General features: G+C 46.8%; 1 protein-coding gene across 1 annotated transcript in view; it reads right to left on the bottom strand.

Moving 5' to 3' along the window:
• Positions 1 to 21,101, bottom strand: part of PSD3 (pleckstrin and Sec7 domain containing 3) — a 104,185-nt gene that overhangs the window by 48,911 nt on the left and 34,173 nt on the right. Inside the window, exons 4-9 of the mRNA XM_009887209.1 lie at positions 11,219 to 11,425; positions 11,034 to 11,114; positions 7,794 to 7,906; positions 5,200 to 5,258; positions 3,540 to 3,542; positions 1,158 to 1,247 (exon numbers count right to left, since the gene is read on the bottom strand). Coding sequence (XP_009885511.1) covers positions 1,158 to 1,247; positions 3,540 to 3,542; positions 5,200 to 5,258; positions 7,794 to 7,906; positions 11,034 to 11,114; positions 11,219 to 11,425 — 553 coding nt within the window. The remainder of the gene's footprint in view (positions 1 to 1,157; positions 1,248 to 3,539; positions 3,543 to 5,199; positions 5,259 to 7,793; positions 7,907 to 11,033; positions 11,115 to 11,218; positions 11,426 to 21,101) is intronic.

Raw genomic sequence — 21,101 nt, 5'->3', positions numbered from 1 at the left:
CTCTCATCAGTACACTCAGAAGGTTATTTAAACACAGTCTGGAGACCTATTTATTCAATAAGGATTGTAATTAGCCTGCAAATTAATCTCAACACATCTCTCTATGGCAGAGTGAGAAATCAGATTCCTTGGGAAAAAAAAAAAAATTTAAATGTTGCTGCTGTCAGATGAATACTCTGTATCCAGATTTAAAAAATAAAGACATTAAATCTAAAAACAAGGGGGTTGAGTTTATATTCCAAACTCCTTAGTAAGAACTGAGGCAGGAGGGCCCAACAAAAAGGTCCCTGAAGAGGCTGGAGAAACTGAAGAAAACTACCAATACTAGAAAACAAAGTCTGCTACTTGTTAACTATGCAGGTACATCTGCATTCACAATGGGCCTGACACAAAACCCACAGAAGATACAGCAATTCTTTTCATTTACTTCAGTAGGCTTTGGGTCAGCTCTCAGATGCAGCAACCTCTCATTTTTATTTCCATTACCAAAAAAAATCATGAACTCTAGTGTATGCGCTCCTCTCTTTATTCAAACAGAATGCTGTTTCATGCCAGCAATCAGACAGAAGAGAAATGAAACATTCTCATTATTATTGACTATGAAACAAGATTCGTCCTGCTCAGCCTCTTTCCTTGTTCTTCAGATTTAACTCCTGGCACAAACTTAATGAACAAAACCCAAAGAAAAGCAGCCTGTGCCAGACAACACATTCTAATCTGAAATTACATCTCCTGCTCTAATGTGAAAACCCCAAAGCACCTTTGATGAAAAAACACACACGCCTTCCAGATACACAGAGCTCAGGATTAGCCCTTACGTATTCAATGTTTGGAACCAATTGGCTGCTTCTGTCCACTTTCATCAGGAGACAGCACTCTGGGACAGCATGAGCTTACAAGACACATGGCTCTAGAGCTGGCCCCACTGGAGTTCAGCCTTACCTCTCCATGCTGCAGAGTTTCAATCACAATCAAGTAAAGGCAAGACGGAAAACAACAGAATAAACACCGTATGGATTATATATGTTCTAGGAGGAGAAACATGCCCATCACTTGTCCTGTCTGACAACTAAGATTCAGAAAATACAAGCAGGGTGTTCTGTTTTGAACCATCTCTCACTAAAAACAAAATCCCTGTTCTGCAGTTCATTTCTTACCTTCAAGAGCCCTTTTGGAAAGTCTTTGCCATCGTTCATCCCTTGGAGGTTAGCAACGAACTCTTGGCAGGTCATCTTTTTCCCAATGTTCTGGAGGGGATGGCAGAAAAAACACAGCATCATATTCATGCTGCTTTCCAAAATTGCATAAATAAACAACATCAGATAAATTGCATCTCATTTAAGCCCAAGGCAGGGAGCACTAAGAAGGCATTCCCAAGATTACTGAGAGGCAAATATCCTTGTGTGAATATGGTTAGAGAAGGGAAGGTGCATTTAGACCCCACGTCCCCCACACCCATCCGAAAAGAAAAACAGTTAAACAGTGGAGGATAGCGAAGAGGGTGATGATGAAGCTCCCTGGTATCTGCACGGTGCCTTACACCCCCATGTCTCCAGAGGCTCTACCAGCCTCTGATGGAAAAGGTCTACTTGATCCTGCTGTGGAGCATAAGAAAACAGCCAACTGAGGCCCTTTCCAGACCTTTCTCTTAAGATTTCCAATGCTCCCTTCCAATAGCAACTGCCCTGAGTTGGAGTAAGATGCCCAGGAGCAGCCATTACCTTTCCTGATTCACAGGCTGAGGCTGCCTTGACATTTCCATAGGATTTCTCTCTTTTCATTCTTTCTGTCTGTTTCTCAAACTGAAAGTTGCCCAACTGAGCCACAAACAGGAAAGGAACTGCAATGTTCATGTAGGACCCAAAATGCACCATTTGGACGCTTGAGGCTGCCCTGAACTGCTCAAATCCCAGTCTTCATCACCCCTCAGAGAAGGTGTCTGTACTCAGTCCACTGGGTGCTAGAAGTCCCATGCTTGGCACAGGGAGAGCCTTCTGAACAGGCAGCAATGACAACACTGAGCTGGTGAAAAAGGAGCTCAGAGAGACCTGAGGAAAGGAAAGCAGCCTGGGATGAAGCAGCCTGCGAGACATGGCAAAGGCAGTGGGAAAACAGGGCCCTGTGATGACCACAGTATCTTTGGGGATGCCACTGCTGCCAGACAGGAGAAGGAGATGAAGATGACTTCTACACAGTCGGGGTATGCCATGGCTGCAGAAATATGGTAGAAAGGCTTTGGGTGCAGACAGTGGCTTGGGTTAGGAGCAAGAGCCCAAATTAACACAGGAGCGGAGCCCAACCAAGGACACCAGTCAGTAATACTGGCGAGGCACTGGAACGGGTTGCCCAGAGAGGCTGTTGAGGCCCCATCCCTGGAGGTGTTCAAGGCCAGGCTGGATGTGGCCCTGGGCAACCTGGTCTAGTGGGAGGTGTCCCTGTCTACGGCAGGGGGGTTGGAACTCGATGATCTTCAGGTTTCTCTCCAACCTAAACCATTCTATGATTCTGTGATATTACAGGTCATTCCATGTTACAGTTACATGACAGCTTGGACCGCACATCCTCTACTTCCCTTCCATAATGTATGATCAGGGAGAGATGGAAAAACAGCAAACCTTGACCGTCAGCCTCATGTACCCACAAAGGAAGATCCTGCAGCCTGTGGCCAGCACAGACCAGCAGAAAGACAGCAGACAGGAACGCTGCTTTCCACAAGAGAGGAGATACTTCTGGAGAGGCACATGATGCACTGCTTCCCACATCATGAAGGCTCCTGACAACACAGTCTGGCTGTAACCCTGGCTCTCTGGTTGCTAAGCTTGCAGAATACAGCTTGTAATTGCAGTCTTTGGGTACATGCTAGAGCTGTTTTACTAGACTTGCAAATGCTTTCCTTCCTCCCTGCAACAGACTTCAGCCTGCTTCTGTTTGGTTCCTCCACATGGCAGTTTGCAGCCTCCCCATGCTGACCAAAGCCAACAGCAGTGTGGCACATTTCACTCACAGAGATAATTGGCATTGCAGACAAATGCCTGTTTTGCTCCAGGACCAAAGCTAACACCTCCACACAGTGCCACACAGGTTACAGAAGATGTGCCTGGCAGTCTAGAGATACCTTAAAAGCCTCTAGCATCACAGCCTGGGTGATGACCTCCCTGCAAAGAAGCGAGCATGCATGTCCAAGACACAGCTAGCAAAAACGATTTAGTTACAAAGAGAATGAAATGTGGCAAGACAGGCATAAATAAAGGGATAAAAGTTTGTCTACAAGAGTTAAGGGAAAGTGTGAACTGAAGGCAGAGCAGCTGCACTACAGCCCTACAAGTAGTTGAGATTATTGTGAAATAAAAGAGTCCGCACTTATGATCAGTATGTCAGCAACAAATGGAACTCCATGTAGATGAGCCCTGTGACTCATTCGCTTCCTGCTCTAGCAGAATCATGCGAAGGATGGGTCAGAGCATTATCTTTGTTAGGAAACAGGCAATTAGTGTATATCTGCAAGGTGCTGCATTCCAAGTCAAAAATGCCCAACTTACCACCTGTGTGGAAAAATGCAAAACAGTAAGAGGAAGATCAAAATTAAAGGAAAGTGGGGAGAGGGTGGCAGGGGGAGGAGGGTTGGGGGAGGACGGGGGCAGGGAGAGACAGAAAGAGAGGGGAGACACATGCAGGAGTCTGGCAAACATTACAGCTTCGTGCATGTAACAGGGTATTAACGACTACCAGTAGGATAAGCCTCCAAAGTTGCACGCTGCAACAGCCAGAGTCAGATGGGTCAGATACAAATCATTTACTCAAGTACCTATTGAAGACAGTAAGGCCCACTAAAGCATCGCAGGGAGCAACAGGAAACACTGTCAGGCTGACACACAACCATTTAGTCTCCCGCCCTGGACTGCAAGGCCAGGCAGGCTGGAGGGCAAGTGCCTCAGGCTGCTCATCACTCTGGGAGCAGGACACCTGTGCAGGCAGTCTCAGGTGTGATCAAGAGAAGCGGTGTGTGCCAAAAGGCACACCAGGGCACATTCCCATACCCTCATTCACCCTCCCACGTGACTGACGCACTCCTCAGTGAGGGAAGGCTCAGCCTTCAGAGAAAAAATTCTTCACAACTCCCTTCCCCTCCCACTTTTACAATTTTCAGACAAAGGCATTCAATTAATGGGAGGTAGGCGTCAAAACCCCTGGGGAAGCACACACAAGCCTCAGCTTCATTACCTGCACCCACAGTAAAGCAGCACCCACAGGGGCCATGCAGGCCTTAGAGACAGACCCAGGGTGCTTCCACCTCCCGCTGCCCGACCCACCACCCCCGCTGCGTAAGAGCTCCCAACTGAGGCCCTTCTGGAAGAGTCCTTGGCAGTGCAGTGGAGGGCCTCAGGCAGAGAAAAGCCCCAAAGCCACCTGGCTGAAGCCACTGCTCCTGCATGCTGTCATGCCATGCTCCCTGTGTTTTTCCCTCTCCATCCCAACTCAAGGATCCTATCAGCATGGGAATATCATACAGAGCAGACATATTGCACCAGGAGTGCTGAAATACGTGTCCTACGACTGCTGGCAACCCGTACTGGTGTGACTAAGAGGACTCAAACTGAAATGATATTTCCCCCAGGCAAGCAGTGGAGAGAGATGTGCAGTGGGGCAACAGCACTCCCACTCAGGATGCCCACATCCCCCCTCCACTCTCTTGGCTTTGGGCACACCCATCATTACCCTGGCTGAGTAGAACGCTGGTTCCACCAGATCTCCCCCTACCACTGGATGCCTGCACACATGACCTTCCCCTTGTGACCTTCCCAGCACCTCTTCACCTCCCTCCTTTCTTCTGCCTTCCCAAATGTTTTTACATACTGGAAAAGGGAGGCCAATCAAAACCACAGCTTCCTGGCCAGGGCCAGCTGCTGTAGCCAGGGAAGGATGTGAAGCACACCAGAAAGACATGGGCCTGAGGACAAGGAGCATCCTCACACATTATGGCAAAACCCGGCACAATGCCAGGCTTACATATGACTGATCTGGGCATGCTGGAAAGCCCTGCCCAGGACAACAGTCTGGGAGTACAGCCTTCTCACTGTTTGCTGTCCGCAAGGGTGGTTTAGGAGCAGGCCACCAACAAAGGGAATCTGCTGCTAGAAGACGACCCCCTCCAAGCACAGTGTCAATAGGAGCAGTCTACGCAAAGCTGTGCATACTCACATGGCCATGCAGGTCTGTGTTCAGCAGCATCATGGCACACGTGAGACAGTGAACTCCATCTGCAGAAAGAGACATAACCAGAGTCACATGCGAATCCTCACCTGGACCTTTAAGAACAACTGAAATGGAGCCTCATAGCCTAATTGAGTCTGTTCCCCTAATGAGAATCTGTTTTATCAAGAAATACACATAATTAAATAAATGAACAGTGAGGTCATCCTGCTGCTGCCAAGCCAGGACAGCCTTCCTCTCATCTTTTAATGACTGTCAAAACTATCTTGCAGCACCCATGGCTGAAGCAAACTAGACAGGAAACCACACCATCACCCATTCCTAATACCAATACCACAGCCTGAATCAGCTCCCTCTTCTTCATGTATTTCAGGGCAGAAGGGGAACAGTAAAATACACCCATTCTTGTGTGCAGAGCAGATACAGCATGGTATCCTGTTTTCCCTCTGGCCCGCTCCTCATTCAGGGCTCAGTTAGACTGAATTTTGGAGAACTTCAGTCAGCTATTTATGCTGCCTTGGCTCCACATTGGGTAGAGAGTGCTCCAGCAATTCCTAAGGTGGTTCTGCAGCAAAGGCCCTCAACAATGAGCTAGAAGAGACAGACTGTACATGCAGCTACATAACTGAAGTTACTGTGGCAGACTTGGGAAAGTCAGTGTAGACTGTCATTTGCAAAAGTGGATACCAATTTCATATTCCTCATTTTCCAGGTGCTCCTTTCAAAACCCAAAATGTATTGGCTGTGCACAAATCCAGATGAAGGTGACAGCACCTGCGGTGCATTTTATCACCTCTAAAAATCCAGATGCCTCTAGCCAGTTTCCAAACATTAGGAACACATTAGGAAAAATATTTTCTCCATTCTCTTGTTCATAAACACACGGTACCACCTTCCCTTCTCTCACAGGGGTGTCAAAGACACAGAGTCATTTATGAGACACGCACACACTGCAGAGAGATGTACGTAAAACCTTTGTAGCCACATCCAGATAATGACAGATCCCTCTGTGCTGTGAAGCAAAAGGAAGGAGGGATGAGGATAGATATCTCTCACAGTCAGTGTGACTATCATAGGCTTAAATATGTGCAAGATGAAGACACTACAAAAAGATGTTCCCCAAGGTAAGGACCTTGTTTTCTTACGATGTTTGTACAGGACCAAGCAACGTGGCCAAACTGTAGCAGAGCATGAAATGAGAGAACTATTATCACCAGCAGTAATAAATCTGAAGCAGCTTGAATCTGGGGCTGTGGTGCTTCAGTTCAGGTATATGCATTTCTCTAGAGTAGCCTGTCCTCTCATTTCTAAACCGCAAATGCATCCAGAGGATGGAAAACAGAAAGGAGAAAAGAGAAAGGCAAATGCAATCCTGGATTTCCACTAAAAGGAGCAGGCACTATACCTCTGCAGTATAGCACTCAACTACTGACAGCAGAAATACAACATCAGAATTATATAGAAACCTGTGCAAAGTCTGCAGGGCTCACTTTAATCTAAATGCTTACTCAGGCTCAGAAGTGGCAATGTCCCTCCTGGACCCTAGAGTAAGGCTGCCACATCAACGTGCAAGTTATTATTGCAATCTGGACACGACACACCTACTCTGACTGACTGCCTGTGGTGTCTTGAAACAAGAAAGGCATTAGGAAGAGGACAGATATAGCATAGGAGCAGATCCAGTCGCACCCCTCCCCAGCACGCCAGCCAGTAAAGCTGAACAGGCGCAAAGTGGACAAACTTCACCTCACTGCAACAGGGGCAGGTCACAAAGCAAGTGGTAAGGAAGTGTGGCCCAAGTGTGTACCTCCAAGTGTAGCAGCTCCTTCTCACTTACACTTGAAACTAAAGGCACAGTTTAGCATGTGCTTATTTTCTTTCTTGCCCTCCTCCCTTTCTAAGCGTGTGATCAGCCTGCACTGCAACCACAGGGCCACATGCCTCTGCCAGCATGGCTGGCTGAACGCAACAGCTGTGCCAGCGGACAGATTGTCCTCTTCTCCAATGACAACTTTCTCAGGTTTGATCAGTGTGCTTGTTTGTTTCCCCATCCACTTCCAAAATGACTAAAAACATTGGCAAGGAGGCAGGACTCCGACTGATGTTAGCTAGTCGAGCTGAAACCCTGCCAGGGTCTGGATACAGCACCCAAAATTCACCCCCACAACTGGCAAGAATTGGCATGCCTGCTGCCAGTGCATGCAGAGACACAAGCACTGAACGGAGCATGGAAATCAAACAGCTTCTTTTCCACCTGAGATGAGACAGTACAGGTACCCATACATGCTGGAGGTCAGCGAGACCAGAAACCGCAAGTGAGGATATTCAAATTTGAAGATGCTACAACTGAGTAGGTCTAAACATCTTTCCTGACTGGGGATAAATACAGATTTTTCACTGCCTTATCATGATTATGAGTGGAGAAATGTGGAGGGTTTCAATACTCACCACAGGCAGTCTCTAAAGTGTGGCACGGCAACTACATACCTTCAATTCCCAGGTATGCAGCATACATGCTACTGAAGGCGAGAATGAAAGAAGAGGGAGACCACCAAACACATTCATATCAGAAACAAAGTTACCTTGAGAAGAAATGGTGTTTGGGTTGCACTGGTAGTATCTGCTGGAGAAGTGGATTAAAACTCTCTCTCGTTCCTGAGTTTCTCCAATAAGTGAAAAGGCTTTAAAGAAAGTCCTAAAAGAAGAGCAGAAAACGGTGAAATTAAAGTCATAAATCTTTTTTTGCCTCACAGTGCACATAGCAAAGCACACTTCAGAGCAAGAAGTACATAAGCGCACACTAGACATTTGGTTCCAAGGAGCCTTTCTAGGAAAACAGTCTATTATCCCATGTGCAGTTAATCCCAACATTATACTAAATGAAGGAGGAATTAAATTACCTCTGATGTCAGCCACAGAATATACAAACTAATAAGCAATTACAGCACTTGAAAGAGCTGTTCTTACTTTTAATGTTTTTATTTTCTTTGGGGAAGGAACTGGAGCAGGTGTTGTTTATGCATGACAGACATCCAGGGTGTTCTCTGTAGTTTTCTAATCGTCTGTCACCCCTGCACCTTTTAACTTTATACTCACTAGTATTCCCATACAAATAAGAGGAGCTACTGCAGGCAGTGAAGTCAAGTGGGTGGCTGCACTGCAGACTCATGTGCGGGCCTCCTGCTGGAGGGTCACCTACCAGAGCAGCCAGCACAACACCAGTCACCTTGCAGAAGGCAGTGTGACTACCTGACCTGCAGAAAACATCTGGGGAAGAGGTCACAACATCTCCCATTGAGCTTCAACAGTGGGAGGAGCAACCTAGACCTCCTGGGTTCCTGCTCATGACAGTCCAGGACACAGGCCTGGTGCACACCTGTGTGTGCTCATTAGACATAGCCAGCAAGCCTGTGTAAAGAGGTGGGACACACACACTTCTTCCACTCTTCATCCAACGCTTAACAACCACGCCTCTTAACCATGCTGCTATTCTTCCTGCAAGAAAAACGTGCCTCACAGCCAAAGAAGAACTTCTGCGCTTCCCAAAATCCCCACATTCTGGAGCCAAGAGACGACCTCAGCGGTATCTGCCTACACTCATTTGTCAGGATGCTTCTAAGAAAAGCCTGAAAACACAAGCCTTCTGGGTCCAAAGCAAGATGGCATACTAAGTGAGCGCCTAATAGATAATTTTTAAATACCCCACGAGACTGAAACTAACACCAGATCTGTGAGACATGGAATGTGTTGCTGGAACATTCACATCTATCTAGCCTGGACGAATAAACATTAATTTTTTCTCTTTGATGTAAGGTCAGAGACAAGGCTGTACTTGCAACCATCTTGCACCCATACGGAGTGTGATCTGCCTGGTAATAACTTAATTTCACATGTAATGTATTGCAAATAACTCAATTCACAAGTAGATACAACTGAGTCTTCGCAGGGTTTCTCTTCCCTTCCTACCTCATGGGACATTTTGACAACTACCCATCTTTCCTCCTCCTCCAGCTCAGGCTCTTTCCAGCGACACCCCCTCCTCACGCCAGGCATCATCAACCTACACCCTCTCCTCCTCTTCAGCACCTTTAACCCCCTGGAAGCCACCTCGGAGAGACAAGTGATGAAACCAAGGCAGGTTCTTTGCTCTCAGAGCACAATGCTGTGGCCAAGGGCCAGGGAAGCAAGTTTCTGGAGGGAACCGGGAGGACCGGGATGGACTTGGAGAGGGGCTAGAACAGCGGTCCCACCTCCCCGCCTTGTGTGGTTCTGCAGACAACATGAGAGATGCACTCGGGTGATGCATGGGTGATGTGGGTCCAGGGTGTGAAAGAAGAGCAGTACAATGAAGGAACAACCCTCCCCATATCACAGACTTGCCACCGACAGTGATATGCACTGCACAACAGTGTCCCACAGCCTGAGGGTAGCATGGGTCTGGGCTGCTGCCACGGGCTCCAAAATGCTTAACAAATCACAGCTTGTGAGCAAGCCAGCAGCAACAGGGCAGTTACCTCTCACTCTCTGCAAGCGTGAGGCAGCACGCCTTGGCTCCCCCATGCTTCAGGACCACGCTCTGTCACGCCCTCAGGGCATGCTGCCAGCAGTCACTGCAGCTACTCTTAAACCTCAGCAAACCACTGGCGTGTCTAAGTCCCACATGAGCCAGGACATATTTTAGAGAAGGTCATGACTATTAATATCAACAGGAGATCTACTGGGAGCAGAGACCTCCTAAATATGTGCCACAAAGCAATTAGGTGTTGGATTTCACAATTTAAAAGATGGGTATATTTAGCATCGTGCTTCAGGGCTGCTAAAACCCGGAAGGAGCAGCAGACCTCCCACCACCCCAGCTCCTCCTGCACTGCGCTGAGCGAGTGCTCCGGCTTGGCTCTGATCGCCCTGCCACGGGAGCAGGCGGGTCACTCTTCCACAAGTGTGTTTCCTTTCCACCACCTTTGGCAGGCAGGACTCCTGGGTTTTCCCTGGGATCTGCCACAGTCTCCTGGCATCAGCTCCCTGGGAAATGCATTTGCAAGGAGACTGGCAGGGGCGTGCAGACCTCCTGGTTTTGTATCATTAGCAAAAAACAATAATTCACTTGAGTAACCTCAGCCAGATGATCTAAACTCACTTTAAATTCCTTTAAATACCAGAACAGCAGCAACCATGCTAACAGGCCACTGCTACACAAACTTCGTGTTTTGCCTCCTAAGAAAAATAATACTGAAAACAAACAACATGGAGGCTTAACTCCAGTGTAAAAAAAGGAAGGAAAATTGAAGGGCTGGGTTTTCAAACACCCACGCTGGCAGCTACCAAACTCTCAACGGCATTTTCCATGTGGAAGCTTTTGCTGTTCTGCATAGCAGCAAGGGGGGCTGCTGAGCCACATCAAATCCTGGCCCTGGCTTCGTGCACTGCAGCCAGGCAGAGCAAGCTCCACAAGGCATCAGCCAAAAAGTCTGTGCAGCTTAGCCGTGAGCAGCACTTTCATTCCCCAACAGCACCTGGTAGACTGCAAGTCCCCTGTTTACTGAGTGACTGGTCATTTTTCTCCATCTCCTCTGCATCAAGGACCATCTCTAAGCAAGTCCACCCGAAGACTTCACTCTCCAGGAAATGCCACCGCTCCAACAGCACTCTGGAGTATAGCAGCATGCCAAGCCAAACAGAAGAGAAAGGCTCCATCCCAAAAATGCATCACATCCCTCTCTTGACCCTCTTAATCCCCACAGGGCACCCACTTCAATCAGGACAACACAGCAAACAGCACCGTTACTCAAACAAGAACATAAGTTCAGCAAACGGGCATGTACCTGAGCGAGTAGTCCAGCGTCATGCCTGTGAAGTCAAAAAACTTAAGGTATTCTTCGGCCACAAGCTTGCTGAATTCATTGCTTTAAACAAACAAATAAATAAGTACAGGTTATCATTTGAGAGTGAACCCCTCCAGAATCAGCAAGAAGAACAATGTGGCCAAAGGCCTCATACCACCACATACTTTTTACCCAAATGCTTTGCCACATCAGAGCGTTTGAATCTGTCCAGGTGGTAGAGGCGCTTAGCCAGCCGCCTGGCTGCTTCCAAATCGCTGTTGCTGCCATTGCTGAGATCGTGGCCAAGGGCTCCAGCGGCATCTTTATTCTGAAGTTCATTGCTTCCCATGGCAGCACTGGAGTCTAACACCATATTCTGCAGTTCAGCATTGCTATGAGACAGAAAGAACATGGAAAGAAAAAAAGTATGACATTACAGTTTCAAGAAGGATTTAATTCCTCTTAGAATAGAAGGCAATTAATGCTACAGAGGCACGATTACACAATATAGCAAATTTCACTTAATTGAAGGAGCTGTGTAGAACAGGGACATTTATTTAGCAGTCATCAGAGGTGAGGAGAGTTAAACATGGAGACCCAAATATGGGCTTTCCAGTCAAGAAACACATTCTGCTCTGCACTCACCTTCTGAGCGTGCTGAGTGTCCACAACTTGGGCTCACTTCACAGAAAGCTGTTTGCTATTACCAGCCTACAACTGCACCTGACAACACTGCCTCCTCATTTGCTTCTTGCAGTAGTATTTTTTAACTCAATCACTTGCTTGGCTTGAAGGGGTCCCTCTAAAACTAGGCCACTAGCCATTTTCCAAGGGAAAATGCAGCAAGCAAGACAGGCTGTTCAGTAGCTCCAAGCTGACTCTGCACAAGTCCCTTCCTCATTTTTCCCCAGTTGTCCTGGAAACAATATAACTCCCCAAATCTAAAATAACATCCGCAGAAGTCTCAGTGGTTTCCGTGCCACCCATGAGCAGCGGGCATCCCACAGGGAGGCACTGCTAGAAAAAGCAGGACTCGAAGCAAGAATCCCAGTTTGGGGAGCTGGACAGAGACAGAAGCCACCCAGGCCAGCCTGGAGAACTGCTTGCTCTCCTGCTCCCTCATGGTGGCAATAATTTCCCTCATCTGCTGCTCAAAGTCAGGATGTTCAGCATGGCAATCCCAAGGCACTTTACATAAGTCATGCATTTATAGATTCCTCCTACCTCTACTACAGTAGGAAAGCTCTGGCTGAGCTGTGTGCCTGCTTTGCTTCTCCCCTCAAAGAGGCAAGAGCCCTCCATACCAGAAAGTGCACACCCACATACACACCCCTGCACACAGGCAGGCTTTTAACTTTGGAAAAGCTTTTCTCTGACACCGGCGTGAAAATTCTTGCAAAACCTCAGCTCTGTGAGTGCATTTGTGTGCGTGACAGCATTTCTGTTTAAAAAAAAAAAACAACTATACAGAAATTCTTTCCACTAAATCCTCGTTTACACAGGGCTAATGAACGATCAACAGGGGTCATGCGCAGGGCAGATATGAGTGGAATGAGTTAAAGATGATTTTAAACACAACACTTTAACATACCACGGTTTCATATACCACTGTAATCTTCAAGCTTGACAAGCTACGGTTAGAACAACCGATCACTGCGCTCCAGTAACAATTATCCAGCCATTTACTGAAATGTCTGCTAGCCAGTTATTAACCATTTTAAGGATGAGATTTTCATATAATGTGAGCTTAAAATAAAAATCTTTGCTGTTCTGCATGCCTCCTTCCACACAAATCATCACCTGTGCTCTACCTCTCTTCCCACACACAGTTTAAGAGAAGGAGGTATGTGGTGCTCCTACAGGAAGGAGACTTGCACATTTCACCTCTGTTTCCATCCTCCTAGTGCTGCTACAACATCAAAAGTATCACACATCCACACTGTGGGTACAAGTTTTTTTTAACAAGCACTGGGGAAAACAGATATCTAACCTGTTCCTACAAGTACTGGGGATTTGATTTTGCATTTATTTCAGTGTAAATAATAAGGTGCTATAACAAAAGGGGCTTAGTCTCAGTGCAGGGGATTAATACCGCAAATACAATTCCCACAGCATTAACATCACTGACCACCAGCTACCCCGGGAAACAAAAAAAGCCCCTCCTGATAGTGTTGTTGTGGGAAATGCCTCCTGAGCCTTTTCCAAAAGCACTAGCCAATGACCAAAATTCTCTAAATTTGGTCTGCTTCAAACTTGTGAAGAAAGCAAACTCCAGAGTCCTCTGACACACGCCCCAAGCAGCACCTTGTCCGTTCAAATCAGGCATGACTGGTTTCAAACTCCCAGCTCTAACAATTGACAAGAGCAAAGGATAACCAGGTGAGCTAACACATCTATGGAGCCTTCCACGTACAAAAGCTGCTTCAAAAGCCATGCCAACTTGTAGAGCCTCGCTCATAAATAACAGCCCTGTTTCACCACTGCTCTTTATTAAAGGCAATATTTATAGCCCTGAAAGATGGCCAAAGCTGACAAGAAACATCTGCACCCTGCTAGGAACCAGTGCACTACAAGAGTCAACGTTACCGCAAACCACTATAAGTTTAGAAAGAAAGGAAGTGCCAGCATCTGCCACTTAGTGAAATAAACAGTACGGCAGCTCCCAGCTTCTGTTTTTCCTCTTGCAGCAGTGGCTGGGATGTGAAGGAGGAACACCCAGCAAGAAGGAGAGCGTGCTCTTTCCCCTGCTCACCAAAACTAGCCAACAAGGCTGCATAAGAAACCTTATCTTCCAAGCTTACTGATTTAAAACTTCATCCTGATAGAGGGATCCCCGTACACATAACAGGTAAAAGAATAAGGGATGCTTTCTTCAGTTATTCCGACTGTTTATCAGCTTATTACGTAATAGGTACAAGAATGCAATGAAATCAACAATATAGGTTGTCTGTAACATAAGCCTCTTGTTCAGGAAAATATCAGATTGTTAACATTAAAGTGACCAGTTCTCAAGTTTTTTAGGTGTTGAGAAGACTCAGTGCCCACGCCACTGAAGACCTAGGAAATATAGACGCCCTGTGCATGACTACTGCAAACTGCTTTTGGGACAGGTCATTTTAGCAGTGTCTGGTGGGGTGTTACTCAGGGGAAAGGCTGACATCTCCTCTTACCTCCAAGTCTCTCCAGGTGCACCATTTTCCTTCCATGCCTCAGTCTCCCCAGCTGCTGAACACAGATAATACTTGCCTCCCTCTGTAAAATGCTTGTAAAGGACTCTAATCAAGGGCTAGGAGTGACCAAGGCTGCAAATAGGTCTGCCTTCCGCAGTCTACAGTTTCTACACATAAAGAGTCCACAGCAGCATTACCAGCTAAATAGAGCCAAGAAAGGGCTTTGTGATGCAGAGCAAAACTGGACACGGATTTCTCGTGCAGCTTTACTCTTTATCACATAAAAATGAGAAACCTCCACTGACAAAAGTAGGCTGAAAATGTAATAGATTATATTGCCCCTAATCCTGGATTCAAGGCCAAAAGGGACTGTAATGATACTACTGGTAATTGCCTGTACAGCAACGGCTGCTCATTTTCATCCAGAGACTCTTACATTAATCTCTACTATCAGAAAACACAGGAAACAGAAGCTACAATAAACCAGACCCCTTTGGTTTCACAGTGCATGAGCTGTGGCCAGAAACCAGGTCCTTAGACCTTCTTATTTCTGTCTCCAGCAATGCACTTCTGACACATTCTCCCTCCTTCTGCCAAAGCATCCTCAGGTTCACAGTGAAAGCACACAGGCTGTGACCAGTGTATCCAGCAGAAATTACTGCAATTTGATAAACAGCTGCTATGGTAAATTCAATACCTTCCAACAGGAGCAGCCATCCCTCCACGATCACGGATGAAACACGGGCAGACTGTAACATCTGTAAAGCTGGTTTCCCGTTACACACCGTAACAGCTAGACAGAGTCTGAAACGTTTTATTTCTTCACTTATTTCATTATCAACCAGTTCTACAGTGATTTAGCTTCCAATGCCAAGGCATCTCAATCGTGTCGTGCTCAGCACTTAGCACACTTGATCTGTTTAAGAGTATTCTAGATTCACTTATTCCCTGCCTCCTCCATCTTGGGTTTCACCAAAACTGAAACCCTCCACAGCAACATACAGTTGGGGAATGGCTGCAAGGCCAGTAACATAATGGTGAAGACACAGACACCTCACATCCCAATGTTGCACTCTCCCAGTCTCCTAGGCTGCAACTGGAAACCTCTGCATGAGTAACTGTAGTTTCAGGTGCCTTAAACCTTGGGACACAATTCATTTTTTAGCAAACTCCTGTGGAAAAAATTCTCTGGTTTGTCCCAAGGAAGAAAGGCATTTTGCTTTATGGGAGAAGAGCTCAGATCCAGCATGGAGCAACGGCCCCAGCTGCTAACAAGGTGAAGGCATTTGGAGTCAACACTGAGTGGCAGGGTGTGACAACTCAGCCTAAGCGCTTGTCCCCTCAGCCCAGACACATCAGCGATCCCAGGTGGTCACTGCCTGCAGCTCTTGCCAGACGAAAGCATAACATACGCTCTGTGGCACACAGTCTCCCCTGGACACACATGGGGCCCTTCCCCGAGAAACACCACTCCATCTGGCATGCACGTCTGGAGGGAGCACACTGGATGCACTGATTTCAGGGGGAGGTTGGATGAAACAGGGCTGGGACCTTCCCAGGCCTTTTTGGAAAGACAGGAGGAGGAAACAGGAGGAAAACCAACTTTTTCTCTCAAATAAATCTGCACGCCTTTAACATCAGCTTTCCTTCAAGTCAGGCATTTGCCAGCAAAGCCCATCAGAGCAAAACGCAGCAATGATTAAAAGTAAGGAAGGGCGGAGAAGCATTCTGGCTCACTGAAGCTAGGGCCAGAACAAATGTTTTCAGCAGGGGTACAGCATCCGCCGGGGAGCCACACTGGGGCTAATAATTACCCTCTGCAGCACTGTGCTGGCCCTGTTCTTTTAAATGCCTTCACTCCAAGCTGCCTTCTCCTCCTGGTTCCAAAACAGAGGACACCATCCCCTCAACCACAACCATCAACTCTGGCTGTGAAGAGCACGCTCTATTTCTAATTCAACAGCCCTTCAGCAGCAGCTCTCACCTTGCAGTGTGGCAGGGCCACCAGAAAGGCAGAAGCACTCCGATACCCCTGACACCAGCCAGGACTGAGGGGGAGCAGACTTCTCTCTGCAAAAAGTCCTGCCCTGACGGAATGAATCCCTGCCCTACAACCCTTCAGAGGGGTGGATGCTCAGCCAGTGACACCCTTCCACATTTCAGAGCCAACCAGAAATGATGGGTGGCACAGGCTGAATTTTGTTTCAGCGAGCTGAAAAGCCATGCTTGAACAGCCTGTCTCTGAAAGGAGAAGCCCCACCAGAAAAAGCAAAGAAATCCCGGCAGCAGTGGGACGTGATGAGTCAGTTCCTGCTACAAATGACCGACCACACAGACAGGCTGGAAACAGCTCTGCTGCAGCTTTACTGCAGTTCTGAACCCGCTTCTTTGGGGCCAGGAGACAGCAAGCACAAAATCACATCAAGAGACAATTTACCTTGCCAGTTACCTCCAGCTCCGGGGTTTTTCCAAGATACAACTGTAGGAAGGGGAGAAAAATAATAAAAAATAAAGATAATGCCCTTTCCTAGCAGATGACTCACTGTGCTATTTTACTCCGAATGGTTTAAGCAGCTTTGAAGTCCTACGTATGGATTCTCTTCAAAGACATGCTTTGAAGTAGGTCCCTCTTTGAGGACTGACACAGCTGCACTTTGCTGCAACTCGATTCAGTGGGTGTCTCAGGAGCACAGCATCAGCCAGGACACAGGAAGGGGGAGGATGGTTTCTACAACCTAAAGTACCCACCAAGAATCCACCGAAAAGTACCTCAGTCTTGTCACACCATACAGAGAGGACCAAAGTAGAAAATAAACAAACAAGACCTGTAATCTCCAATTGGTTATCAATAAAATGCATATGCAAAGCCAATTTCAGGGGCTGAAATGCATGAAGTTGCTTTAAAATAACCTCTTGCTCCCTGTAATGATCTGCCCTTTTCTTTGATTAAAAGAATTCCTGCCGATGGTAAGTAGGGAGCTAGCAGCTAAAGCATTCAGAAAAATGCCGTTTCTGGTAGGCTTGCATTACAGCAAATGCAAATGCTATCATTATGGGATCACAGCATTAGGACAAAAAGTCCCGCCACACGCAGGGACAGGATTGCAGCCCTTCCGAGAGACAACGTGTCCTTTATTACACAGACATGCTGGCCTGTTGCCACCTGAAGCACAAATGTTTTGCTAAAAATACTTCAGGTTAGATTCCCTTGCGACCTCAGGCTCTTTACATTGCGGTGGTGGGGGTTAGCGATGGCAAAGGGAATCTCACCACATTAATGACCCCATGCCTAGAAAGTGAAAACCTGGCCCTTGCCACAGAGGGTGTCCAAGGACTGTCCCCGCAACGGATATTTCTGACAGAAGCACTGATATGGAGACCAGTCTCTTCGATACATCAGGATAGTCCCATGCTCAGGATCTGGCCCACCGACCCCCAGGTATGATCAAAAAACAGACCCAAAGAATGCATTGCACACCCGTAACCTGGCTCAGACAACACTCAGGCCCCAAGTGTTTCGAAAGCCCTCAGGCTCTCTTCCCTGAGCCCACTGACCCCCCACGTGCCATGGGTACCAAGAGCCGTCCCTGCGCTCAGCACCAGCATGACGTTTCCCCACACAACTCCTGCAGGATCCTCCAGGACAGGAACAAAACTGGGAAGCCAGCAGAGTACTTCCCCCCTCCTCAGGCTCAGTTTAACTGTTTGGAAACTGGCCCTGGGCATGCACATTAATGGGGCAGATAGTCCAGCTGGTCCTCCCAGCCAGGGAGCAAAACAGATGCGTAACAATACAGGTGTTTAAGCCTGTCGGTTAGGGCTCCCTTGCAGACGTGCAGAAGCAGCATTTCAGCATTGGCAGTAGTATTGCACAGGAGCTTCACATTGCAATCATGCAGCAAAATGAACTGCCTGTCCTCAAAAAGAAAAGTTAGTAATAATAACAGACGGACTTCCGCAATAAAGGAAAAACAACCACCAATCAATCCACAGCTCACCCAGCTGTGCTAGCACGGAGTCTGCACGCTATGTGCCCTGTTCTTCACCGGTGCTCCCGCATCACATCTGAAGCTATACATGCCTCTACGACGCCCTGCCAGCCACCAGGCTCTGCCTCTCTCTATCCCAACAGACAGACGGACGGAGGAAGAAGAGAGTTAACCAGCAATAACATGGATGGGGGGCTTGACTGGCAGCTAGTCGCAGCTAATGGATGAGTAGCAGGCTGCACTTCAGGACCAACTCAGAGCTGGCAGAGGCGCCTCGGTTTCAGTGAATGAAAGCTTCCTGACCTAAATGGCTTTGACTTTAATGGAGATATGCCAACAGATGCCAGCTTAGAAGCTGAGCTGCTGACAGCACTATACTGAGGCGCTTTGTGCAGTGAACTGATCAGCAGCTCCACTTCTTTATTCTTTTTTTTTTTCATTTTCTTTTCTGTCTCTGTCAGCTGCTGGATTTTTGTTTTGTTTGTTTTATTTTCAGAAGAGACTGAGAACTGAAGAGGCAAAAAGTCAGCAGCCCTTTTTTCCCTAAAACAACAGTTTACTTAGGAACTAGAAGCAGTTTTACAAACTTTCACTAAATCGGTGTTGCAAGCACTTCATAAGCCAGAACAAAGGCAAACTCTGTATTTCCAGAACCTTGATAAAGTGATGCCACCCTCCCACAGGGAATACCAAGGTGATCAGTGTGGCTTAACGTTTTTGAAATTAGTAAGCAGTGCGATGAAGGGTCGAATCCTCAGCTGCCAAAATGCTACCGGGTTCAGAAATTTACCCCTGCAGACCATGCCACTTATCTTTTCTTGGATTTAACATATCTGTGCTAGCATATTGTGCTTACTAGTGGCTCAACAACTGACAGACACAGTAGCCCATATGAAGGCAAATGGGCTCCAGCATGTGTTTGCCTGCTCAATGGCTGCAGATGCATTTGACACATTCACTCTTCTAGGACAACGACCAGTGGCATTCTTTTGAATAACTTTTCTTATCCTAGGCATATGAATGGCAGCAAATATGAAGTACCACCTTCTGACAGACATAGTTCTCCTAGGTCCCAGAGTTTGTGATGAGCTGAGGCATGTATGAAGGCCAAAAACTGTCTGCTTACAAACACACGGATCTTGGCAGATTTCATGCTACACAAAAAAATTCAACCAGGTCACAAGGTGAGTCTTCAAACGGGAAAACATTTCTACGAGACTGCTGTTGGACAGACTAATACAATGAATGAATAAAGGTTATGTGTTAGATACATAAGTACTGAGTCTGATATCTACATGGAAAACCAAATACAAGCTACCTTGGACAAAAATACCAAAGTGCAAACTGAAAAACAGAAGTATAACTGACATGCAGGATATTGATAAACTGGGAGGAGACTTACAGAATCAACTTGTAGAAAGGGATCAAAACCAGGTTTATCTGTAAACAAAGTCTGCTGTCTCAAAAAAGGAATAAGCAGAGTGCCAACTAAGAAACTACTGGAAATGGCCCATATGCAGAAGAAAGAAAACTATGGGAACTACTACTATGAGGCCCAAACCATTAAGGGGAACGTGGCAGCCTCTGGGAACTGCAGTCTACAGTCTTGTGCATTTATTCTGAGAACCACCAGATTGCTTTAGGGAATTTGTTTTCTTCCCCCCATGAATTACAAAAGAATACATGTGACTAAATTTGTGTTTGCATCTCTAAGAAAAAGAAAAAATAACAGGACTTGCAGAATTTGCTGAGCACAAGCAATTCTTTGATGATGATGGCAGGTGGCAAATATTTAGCATTTTTGAGGATTAGGAGCTGCAAAACAGATTTTTTTTCATGTCTCTCCTGATTTAGAAAAATCTTGAGCTATGTCCTACCAACAGCGATGTCCTACCAAAAGAGACCACACCTTCCAAGACAACGCAGAAAAAGAAACACCAGAAGTTTTGTGGTTTTTTTTTTTTTTTTAATTTCTTGTTCTGACTGTAGCATACAAGGGAAGAAGGAACGGGAAGTCTGCCATAAAGAATGCAGAAAAAAGATTAAAAGAAATTCTACCTTTAAAGTCTGAAAGTGGAAAAGAAAGATGGGGATCATCACCAAAAGAACTTCCTACTTTAGTTTTAGACATACTGATGCTCTGTCACTCACTTTATACATAGCAAAGATAACTCACTTTTCCCTCAGATATATCCTACTGCTTTGAAGATACATCCCCTTCCTCCTACTTTGATTTGGTGTAAATGCTTACACCTAGCTCAGGCAATACAAACTCAGGCTTGACATCTGGGTACTACCTTGCAAACAGTCTTCCTTATTGCCTCTGCCAGTCAAGCTGAACTCCCATATACCAAGGCTGAGCTTTGCTATGTCTCAACACAGCCCACCGGCAGGAGGAGTGCAGTACCTAGGGCGCAGGTGCAATGGTGGGGACACTACACCTCTGCAGGGATAATAAAGGCAAGGGGACCAAACACAGCCCAAATGCAGTATCTTTATTGCCACTGCCAAGCTTCATTACACTGGCAACCTGTGGCTCAGCACGTTTCCTGAGGACCCCATGGTGCCCTGATACACAGCAAGGCTGCCTCTCAGCTCTGAAACCTCACACACTCTCCCTCCTCCCCCAGTTCTCCCACCTCCACACCTGGGGAAACTTAAAGCTACTTGAGCTGCAGAAATTTGTTTTTTCCCTAGACAATGATCATTACATACTTAGGAAAGAGATTAAACCCCCCAAAAGACACCAAAAGCTAGAACTATTCCCAAAGGAAGGCAAGCTGCACACCCGTCTCCCCAACCATCCCTCCTCCCCTGGCCAGACACAAAGGGCACCTAAGTTGTGCTAGGAAAGGACTACTTGCAAAAGCAAGCCAACTTGTCCTGCATGAAAAAGCAGGGGCCAGCTG

Source organism: Charadrius vociferus, unplaced genomic scaffold, assembly GCF_000708025.1.
Source record: "Charadrius vociferus isolate BGI_N301 unplaced genomic scaffold, ASM70802v2 scaffold586, whole genome shotgun sequence".
Lineage (NCBI taxonomy): Eukaryota > Metazoa > Chordata > Aves > Charadriiformes > Charadriidae > Charadrius > Charadrius vociferus.
This window is presented reverse-complemented; position numbering and strand designations above follow the sequence as displayed.